The 10491-nt window shown below is 36.9% G+C and overlaps 1 protein-coding gene across 1 annotated transcript; it reads left to right on the top strand.

Moving 5' to 3' along the window:
• The first annotated feature begins 606 nt into the window (after positions 1-606).
• On the top strand, positions 607-4470 carry Bbs10 (Bardet-Biedl syndrome 10). Its single transcript, XM_076853134.1, has 2 exons — positions 607-853; positions 1158-4470. Exons 1-2 carry the CDS (start codon positions 669-671, stop codon positions 3127-3129), a joined length of 2157 nt encoding a protein of 718 aa, XP_076709249.1. The 5' UTR covers positions 607-668; the 3' UTR covers positions 3130-4470.
• Positions 4471-10491: the final 6021 nt, after the last annotated feature.

The following is a 10491-nucleotide window of genomic DNA, read 5'->3' as shown; positions in this document are numbered from 1 at the left end:
ACAAATCCCTATGTTAATATCTAAAACAGTACACTGTTCTGCCTTTGGTTTGTATCCAAAAGGCCAATGTGTGTTGAAACGATGTAATAAATCTGAATCTATCACTTCTGGGAAAAAAAAGAAAAAGAAAAAAGGTTAAATTGTAGTTAGTGGCTGGGTTTTGTGATGCCTGACACGAAATGTGGAAAGCCCCGGGGAAGACATAAAACCTAAAACTCTTGGCCCAAACCAGGCCTTCCCCATCTGTCCTGCATGGCGAAGCAGCCTTCGCAATGGGAAGCAGAGCAAATAATGCATGTGGACAGAATATGCGTGAATTCCAGGCACAGGTTTTGCCAGGGCACAGACAGTATATGGCGGGAGAGTGCGAGAGAATCAAAGGAGTTGAACTTGCAGCGCCTGTTCTCTCACTCAGCCCTTCTGCCGAGTAGATTTTCGGAAGGAAGGTTCCTGGTGACCCAACTACGTAGGACGTAAAACTTTCCGCCTAGCGAGAAACTGCAGCCGATTCGCTCATCCGAAAAGCCGACCTGCCGCGGCTTCCGACTCGAGCGCCTGGTTTCCTGTTTTCTTCCCGCCTTTTCCGTTTCCGGCCGCGCCTCAAGTTCTTTGGTCCGACCCGCTGTTCCTCCTGCTGGCCAGGGAAAGCCCTTCAGACTCTAAGTTCTATGGCTGCGGCGGGGTCTGTGAAGGTGGCGTTACAGGTGGTGGAGGTGCTGGAAACCATCGTGAGCCGCTGCGTAGGGCCCGAGGGCCGGCAGGTTTTGTGTACGAAGCCCACCGGCGAGGTAATGCTCAGCCGGGATGGAGGCCGCCTCCTGGGGGCGCTGCACCTAGAGCATCCCATAGCCAGGTATCGGCGTCCCGCCCTCCTGCCCAAAGTTAGGCCCTCCAGAGGGTCTCCTTGACTCAGGTCCCATCCTAAGGCTGTGTACCTAGAAAAATGAACTCGATTGAGACCAGCGGGGTTTGGGCGCTGCCCAGAGGAGTATTTGTTAACCTCCAAGAATCTGGAGTTGGGAGTATAACGAAATAACTTTTAATCAAAGGGACAGTATTCTTTTGTCTATAACAATGAAAACACAACTTACAACTTGATTCCAAAGTAGGAAGCCAGTGATCTGAAAATCTGATTTTCTTTCTTTTCATTTGTGCAGGATTGTATTGACATGTGTCTCCAGTCATCTCAAAAAAACAGGAGATGGTGCTAAAACATTCATTATCTTTCTTTGCCATTTACTCAGAGGACTTCATGCAATCTCAGAAAAAGAGAAGAATTCTTTGATTTCTGAAAATATTCAGACCCATGAAAGGCATTGGAAAAATTGTTGTCAGTGGAAATGTATTTCCCAAGCTCTGCTAATGTTTCAGACACAAATATTAGACTGTATTATGGACCAATACTTAAGTAGACACTTTCTTTCCATCTTTTCTTCATCTGCGAAAGAGAGAACATTGTGTAGGAGCTCTTTAGAATTATTGTTAGAAGCGTATTTTTGTGGAAGAGTGGGAAGAAATAACCACAGATTTATTTCACAGTTGATGTGTGACTACTTTTTCAAGTGTATGACTTGTACAAGTGAGACTGAAGTATTCGAGTTAGTGGATGACTGTTTTGTAGAGCTGAACGTTGGGGTCACTGGCCTTCCTGTTTCAGATTCTAGGATCATAGATGGGCTTTTGCTTCACAGAGATTTTTCTATTTACTGCCCAGTAGATGGTGACATAAGAATGGTGATAGTAACAGAAATCATTCAGCCTCTTTTTTCAACTTCTGGATCAGAATTTATTCTAAGTTCAGAAGCACAATTTCAGACATCTCAGTTTTGGATTATGGAAAGGACAAAAGCAATAATGAAACATTTGCATAGTCAGAATGTAAAATTGCTCCTATCTAGTGTGAAGCAACCAGATTTAGTTATATATTATGCAGGCCTGAGTGGCATATCAGTGGTGGAGTGTTTATCAGAAGAAGAAGTTTCTCTTATCCAAAGGATCATTGGTATCTCTCCATTTGTATTACCACAAGCCTCTTCATGGTACGAAATTTCTAACACTGCTTTGGTGAAATTTTGTAAACCTTTTATTCTTAGATCCAAAAGGTATGTTCATCTTGGCTTGATTAGCACATGTACATTTATACCACACTGTATAGTTCTTTGTGGACCAGTGCAGGGTTTGGTTGAACAACACCAGAGTGCTTTACATGGAGCATTCAAAATGCTTCGGCAGTTATTTAAAGACCTTGATCTAAATTATGTAATAGGAGCCAGTGACCAAAATGACACATCAAGTCCTCTTATTCACAAAAATAGTAGAGAAATTAATAAGTTACCTGAAATTAGTAATCACTCCATACAAAGGCCATATCAAGATATAGTTGTAAAGAATGGAGATGAATTGGAAAAAACTCAGGCATATTTAAACGTATATTCAGATTTGGTAATTTCAAGTAGAGTATTAGAAACACATATTCCATATTCAACACCAAAACTGACACCAACAAATACTTTCCAAATAGATGATACACTAAAGTGTTTGTCTCCAGAAAAAAACAGAATAATTGATGACTATGAGCTATTAGCTGATAATAATTTAACTGGTAATCCTACAACCGAAAACACTAGAATAGAAATTTCTTATGAAAATTTACAAGTTGATAGAACAGGGAGCAAGTTACCAGTGAGATATAAGTCATTGGATTTGTGTACTTCCCAGAGTTACCATTCCTCATCTGTGCCAGCAGGTAGTGTTTTGCCAGTGGGTGGTAATTTTGAGATTTTGTTACATTACTATCTTCTCAACTATGCCAAAACATGCCAGCCATCAGAAGAGGCCATGGTTAGTACATTAATTGCTAATGCACTGTTAGGCATTCCAAAAATCCTTTATAAGACTAAGAAAGTAAATTACAGCTTCCCACAAATATATTTGAGAACTCTTCATGCACTGCAAACCAATCAACTCACGGTAAGCAGTCAGGCGGGTTTGGAATCAGTAATTGGTAAATACCAGTTGCTAACTTCAGTTCTTCGGTGTTTGACAAAAATATTAACCATTGATCTGGTGATCAATATCAAGAGGCAACCTCAGAAAATTTATCATCAAGATTCAGAAGATGAACTTTAATATTGGACTTTTTTGTTAATCAACTTTTAATCCAGCTCAAGGCATAAAGTAAAGCAGGCATGTAACTACTCATTCTCATTCAATTCACTCTATTAGGAAAACAGAATAACTTCATAAGTTTTTTAAAGAAATATACTAAAGTCATCAGACCATTCAGATGCAAATATTAAATTACTTTGTGGAACTAAACTAAGGCAGAAGTGGAGTTCCAGCTAAATGTGTCTCTTTCCCCTTACATTTCTCTGTATCTCAGCTCTATATTATTCTTTTTAAATGAGTGTGTTTCTTTAGAGTTTTCATTTCTGAATTTTTTTCTCTATTCTCTTTCCCCTTCCTATATTTATTTCATAGAATCAATTTCAAATTTAGAAGGGATCTTCAAATGCTACCTTACTTTAATTTTTTGTGAACAACTAAACATGTAAACATGTTATTTACTGCAGTTAAAATAATTTTATGTACTCATAATTTGTAAAGCAGTAAATAAAAGTCACAGTTATCCTTTTAAAAGGATACAAATAAAATTAGGTTTAATTTCATGTGCCACTTGATTAATTTCTATTTTATTTGGAGAAACTTGGGTTTTCACCACTCATGCACCTTTAACGTTAGCAGGAATAGAATCATGCAGTGAAAATGTGGTTTTCTTTATGTTATTAAAAATTATGGCTAGAGATGTAACTCAGTGGTAAAGCCCTTGTCTGCCATGGGTGAGGCCGTAGACTTAATCCCCATCACTACAAAAAAAATTATTACCAAAAAGATATGAAATCCATACTGTGGTTTTCTTCTGCCTCTTAAGAACTTGGGTTTTCTTGTATTTGCTGTATACATGGAGTTAAATAGTAATAAATAATTCTATAGTTATTCCTAGTTCAAATATACAAATCTTTAATTTTATTGTAAAAGCTTTTGAATAAAAACAGTACTATGAAGTAGCTGTGTATATATATAGTATCCTTTTACTAGTTCTTTGTGACACCCAAAAGACAGTGGTTTATTCTGAGTATTCAGAAGTACTTATGAAATAGAACAATGTTAATTTGTTCCCCTAAGTACATGTTTCTGATGTATTTATTCAGAAAATTCTTACTAAGTGCTTACTATATGCCAAATGTTATGCTAACTACTGAATGAACTGTGCCATCACGTAGTTTTCATCAAAGGTTAATGGATAATGTGACACTATTTTGGGGGGGATTAATTGTAGGAAAAATGAAGAGAAGACTTTATAGTTGAGTAAAGGATGACTAATAATACATTTAAAAACTGTAGCATCCCACCATGTGGTATTTGTAATCTTTCTGATCTTTCATATTAAATATAGTTGTGTTTTTCAAAGGGTTATGCTATGTGATTTGTTTCATTTCTGTGATTATGGAGAGAATAATCTATTTATTATATTGTGTTTGTAGATGAATGAATGTTAAAACTGCTGCATGATTTTTTTCATGCATATTTTTAAATTGCCTGTTAGGTCATTTTGCTTTGTTTTATTGTTTTAAATACTCTTAAGTCATCGAAGGCATTCAAAGACTGTTCCAGGCATGCCCAGTGCTTTACATATGGTAGATATTTAATAGTTATAAATGTCAATAGCTTAGGAGCCCTTTGGTAAGCTGTAACTGGCTCTTCATATGATTGGTATCTGGTCTAATATTTTACACATAGTAACTATCCAGTAAATGTCTGTTAAGGAGGACCTATTTATTGGATGAATTCATCAATTTATTGGATGAATTATATTATGTTTATAAACTTTCATGGGCAAAAGGGAGAGAAACAGAAAATGTTGGTGAGATCTACTATGCCGCAGTCTGGCTGGGCAAAATAACCAGGGGGCGAGTGACAAGGAACTTGTGAAGGTTGATACAGAAGGAGTGGGAGCCACTTTATTGTCAGACAGTAGAGGTATATATACACTTAACTGATTATACACAGCTTAACTAAACATAAACTAGATATTTTATGGATCATTTTCTGTTTTCTATTGCTGCATAATGAATAACCCCCAAACTTGGTAGGTTTGAGTCATCCTATTACCTCTCATAGTTCTGAGTCCACCAAGCTTAACCTGACTGCTTGCATTGTATTCTGTTGGCTGAGCAGTCCAAAAGGTTAGCTGAGGTTCAGGGAGAATGCAGGCCTCAGCACTCAATGGGAAGAGTGTCCATGTCACATAAGAGCATATGAGCTGAGATATATTGAGGTAGCTATGTTTGGAAAATACAATCTTATATACCATGGGAGGGAAAAAAGAACAAATATGCATTAACTTCTCAGCTGAGATTTTTAGTTTTTTGAAGTAACGTGTCAGTCCACTTTCCTCAAATACATTTTCCCCAATAACCTTTATGAACTTTATTTTTTCTCACTGATCCAGTATGAGCCACCATTATCTTCAAAACAATAGGCATTGAACTTGAATATCCTTAAGCTGCTTTAGTCAGAAGACCTATTTAATCATGTCACACAGAAAATGCCGTGGTATCTATGTGTCAGATTAAAAAGGAAGGGAAAATGGAATAATGCATCTTTTTTTTCCAATAAAACTTCATTTATTTATGGACACTGATAGACTTTAAAGTACATGAGTCACAAATATAATTCTCCATTTTATTTTTTCAACCATTGAAAAATGTTAAAAAAAAACAAACTATTCTTAGCTTGAAAGCCCCATGAAAACAGGCAGAGGGCCAGATTTGGCCCTCTGGTGATAGTTTGCTGACTCCTCATTTATTTAGCTCTATTAATGAGCATTTAAATTGTTTCTAGTCTTTTGCTGCAATGTATAATATATATGTCATTTCACGTGTGTTCAATTGTATCTACTTGTGGGGAAAGCTCCAAGAAGTGGGAATGTTGGGCCAGAAGCCATATGCAATTGTTATTCTGATAAATATTACTAAATTGCCTTCCTATGGGCTGTGCTAGTTGATACACCCACCAGGAATAATGCATCTTGACCCTGAACTTTTACCAGAAATTGAATATCCTCTCCCAAAAGGAGTATGTTTTATCTGTGAATGGGGACGTATCTGCAGCTCAGCTTTGATGGCAGTTAAGGACAGGTCCCTATAAGAAGACAAAGAAACAAGTTGGTAGGAGTTTGGATCACTACATGACCTTGTGAAATCATCTCACCCATGTAGGCTACTGCTTTAAAGATTGTTGTGTGAAAGTGGAATTTATGTGTCATTAGTCTCTATATTTTGGAGATTATGCTATGGCAGTTCTATCTTTATTCCAAAAGAAAAAAACTCTTATATGGCCACATGACTTAATGTTGTGTTTTAAACTATTATTGCAGAAACTTTTTATAAATAAAACTTCTTAAATAAAAGTAGTAAAATAATTAATTCTGTATACCATATTTACTTTTTATTGTTGTTGTTCACAAAGTCAGATGTTTAATATTTTGTTAAAATGGGAGGTTTTTACTTATTGGTGAAAATAGCACGTTTTTTATTGATTTTTTAAAAAAATAAATGATAGCAGAATGCATTACAATTCTTATTACACATATACAGCACAATTTTTCATATCTCTGGTTGTATATAAAGTATGTTGACACCAATTTGTGTCTTCATACATGTACTTTGGATAATGATGTCCATCACATTCTACCTTCCTTGCTAACCATCTGCCCCCTCCATTTCCTTCCCACCCCTCTGCCCTATCTAGAGTTCATCTATTCCTCCCATGCCTCTGCTCCCTATCCCACTATGAATCAGCCTCCTTATATCAGAGAAAATATTTGGCATTTGTTTTTTGGGGATTGGCTAACTTCACTTAGCATTATCTTCTCCAACGCCATCCATTTACCTGCAAATGCCATGATTTATTCTCTTTTATTGCTGAGTAGAATTCCAATGTGTATATATGCCACATTTCTTATCCAGTCATCTACTGAAGGGCATCTAAGGTTGTTTCCACAGTTTATCTATTGTGAATTGTTTTACCTTTCCCACCATATTTGCTTTACTTTTTCCAAAGGGGTTTTAAAAGACTTGTTTTATTTTAAATTATTACCTGTACTGTTTGTCATGGTGAAATAATATGTTATTTCAAATCTCAGTGAATGTTTACTACACATGTACTTTTTGATTTAGTTAGGAAATCAGAGGAAAATGGTGCTGTTTCCCCCTTCTAAGATGACAATAAATGGAAAGAAGAGAGCCATAGAAAGCAGTATGGAGATTCTTAAGAAAACTTGGAATGGAACCACCATTTGACCAGTTATCTCACTCCTCAGTATACACTCAAAGGACTTAAAATCAGCATATGATAGTGATGCAGCCACATCTCAATAGCAAAGAGTCAAGGACAAGATCCTGTGGGGAGACCCAGAAAGAAGATGGAAGGAGCATGGATCCCTATATGACCATGTGAAGCCATCTCACCTACAACAATGGAAGAACTTTGGGGCTCATAGAAATATTGGGAAAGGTACTGAACTCCACAAAATGTCAGATAAGGACTTGAGCCATTTTTATTTCAATGTTACATGTATAACCAGGTGTGGTGGTCCATGCCTATAATCCCAGTTGCTCAAGAGTCTGAGGCAGAAGTATCAAGAGTTCAAAGCCATGTTCTGCAACTTAGTGAGACCTTGTCTCAAAATTTAAAAAAATGGACTGGAAATGTGGTTCAGTGGTTAAGTACCCCTAGGTTCAATCTCCAATACCCACCCCCATATATGTATGTATTTGTAGTTATATATATATCACTATATATATATATATATATATATATATATATATATATATAGAGAGAGAGAGAGAGAGAGAGAGAGAGAGAGAGAGAGTTATATAAGACCAGAAAACTTGGGGATAACCAAGATAATAGTTCCTGTTTAGTATTTATGTGAATAAAGAAATAGATGACAGAATGAGCCTAGTACTGTACAACTTGGTTCAATACCAACATGGGGAAAACCCCAGATGACCAACCCAGACCATGCAGAATAAATGGGGCAAAATTGTATGATTTCTCTGTCTATAGACCCTTATTATAGAATTTGCTCATATTGGATCATCATTTAGGTCTTGCAAATACTAACTCTCAGCTTCTGTCTCCACCCTCTTTCACAGCTACAAAAGGAGCTAAGAAGATGATTTTACCCATCTGCTTGTGAAGTGTTCAATTTGCTTTATTTGACCATTTTTTCAAAAGCAAGGAAATCTTCCATGAGCTTTGAGGAGCCATCCCTCCAGACTGATGAGTAATTTTATTTCTTGAATCCTTACCTAAGAACCTGAGTGCATGTCGCTTTCTGACATAAAAAGTCAGGATGAGGGCTGGGAAATAGTTCAGTTGGCAAAAATGCTTGCCTCACATGCACAAAGCCCTGGGTTCAATTCTCAGCATCACACACACACACAAATTAGCATGGTGTATCCAAATGTGACAACATGGCCAAGAAGTAGGTGGGGCTAAATAACAGGGATGCTGATTTTTAAAGTTTTTCTTAATGATTTTTAGGTTTCCCGATTTGGGCTACATGTCCACATTCGGATGTTCTGTTTTACTTTTTTTTTTTTTTTTTTTTTTGGTACCAGGGATTGAACCTAAGTGCACTTAACCCTTGAGCTACATCTCAGGCCCTATTTTATTTTTTATTTTGAGACAGGATCACACTAGTTTACTTACTACCTCACTAAGTTACTGAGGCTGACTTTGAATGACCCTCCTATTTCAGCCTCCTGAGCCTCTGGAATTACAGGCATGTACCACCACAGCTGGCTATTTTGCCTAATTTTTAAATCTGTGTGTCCATTTTCCCCCCTTACGTAAACCTTAGTTTTCGAGATAGCTGTCCATCTACACATGCATCTCAAGGTGGGTATTGAGGGCTTATGATGAGATTTCTGAATGTGCTTAGCTAGCCTGTCATAATTAAAATTTATGGAGAAAACTAGAAATCTATGTGGTCATTGTATTGTCACAATGACCATGGGTTGGGTTGGGGGACTCTACAAGAATAGAATACTTTTAGTTTTATAGCTATTTATAGTGTCATATTTAGCAGGAAGTTTCTCAAATTTTGTTATTTAAATCTCATGTCTCTTTAAGCCAGTCTTAGATCCTGTGTAGGAGATTAAACTGCAAAGATTAAATTCTTGGCAGAATTTCTGGAGAAAGGACCCTCTCAAGGTCATCTGATTTTATAGGAATTTGTGTCTTTCATTGTCCTTGACTAATTTTCATTATTTATAGAAATTGAAGCTAACTTGGGGAAGGCTGATAATGATGCACATGATTCTTCTAAGAACGTGTTCTTAGAAGTACAGATGAATTTTGTCCAATGAAGGTAAATCAGTTTTTATTCTATGGAAGAGGCTAGTTTTACAAATCTATCAGCAAAATCATTCCAGTCTCCCTGATTGCCTCTATACATGGTTTTCCTTTGGATTCTCTGTTTTGAACCTGCTTAATACTGGTTTCTTCATTACATAATGTATAAAATAAAAATCTTCAATATATCTTCATTTTATATTTATAAAATTTTATTACTCTTTAGCACTCTGTTCTCCAGTAACAGTCCATCCCCAGAATCAGGGGTGGCATTTAGTGAGGGGAGAATCCTGAGTCTGACTGACCATTTAATTTCAGTATAGAGTTATAAAAACATTATATAGCTGTATAGCCAGATTTTGGGACTGCTATAGTTCTTTTTTCAAATCTTAACATTAATTAAAAATTAGTTCACTTATATAACCAAAAAAAAAAAATTAGGAAGAACAGATGTGCCAGTCTTGGAGAAACAGAATGGAAAATTAAACACGATTGGATCTCTGTCTCTTTCTCCTTTTTCCTTTCCCCTTTCCCCTTTCCTTTCCCTCTCCTCCCACCCTTTCCCCTTTCCTCATCACTATATTTATCTCAGGTCCTTATCTCTTCACCTGTTCACAAGTCATTTTCATTCTCCTAGAAGGACTTTTCCCCCGGACTATGGATCTGCTGCTAACATCTGAACTTCTTATTACTCATATCCCTGTTGAAAACATGAAGAGCACCATTGGTGTAAACCTCTTTTCAAAAATGCTGGGCAAGATATGGAGTACTCTAACTTGGAAAGGAGTGTGGAATTATTTTATAACTTTTAGCAGACAAGGTCAGCTGAAGTTCATCTAGTTTCAAGAGTATTTGTTCAAAGATGGTTCTCAGAAAAGAGAGGAATTATTCCTATCAACTAGCAGTCACTGTTTGGACAATGTGGATTTTACCAAGATGAGTGGGAGGAACAAGGAGGGGTTAAGTCCAGGTGCAAGTAGAGGTGAAAAGGAACAGCCACAATGGACAAGGACTTGTGTTGGACCACCGTGGAAAATTCTTGGTTCTCGGTGTCTCTTACACCTT

This window comes from Callospermophilus lateralis, chromosome 4, assembly GCF_048772815.1.
Source record: "Callospermophilus lateralis isolate mCalLat2 chromosome 4, mCalLat2.hap1, whole genome shotgun sequence".
Lineage (NCBI taxonomy): Eukaryota > Metazoa > Chordata > Mammalia > Rodentia > Sciuridae > Callospermophilus > Callospermophilus lateralis.
Note: the sequence above shows the minus strand (reverse complement) of the source record. Positions and strands in the feature narration are given on the sequence as shown.

What these genes read in the sequence shown, in the direction of transcription:
- Bbs10 (XM_076853134.1), top strand. Translation starts at nt 669, where the DNA reads ATGGCTGCGGCGGGGTCTGTGAAGGTGGCGTTACAGGTGGTGGAGGTG. An exon ending in CTAGAGCATCCCATAGCCAG is followed by an intron (nt 854 to 1,157) that starts GTATCGGCGTCC and finishes TCATTTGTGCAG; the next exon opens with GATTGTATTGACATGTGTCT.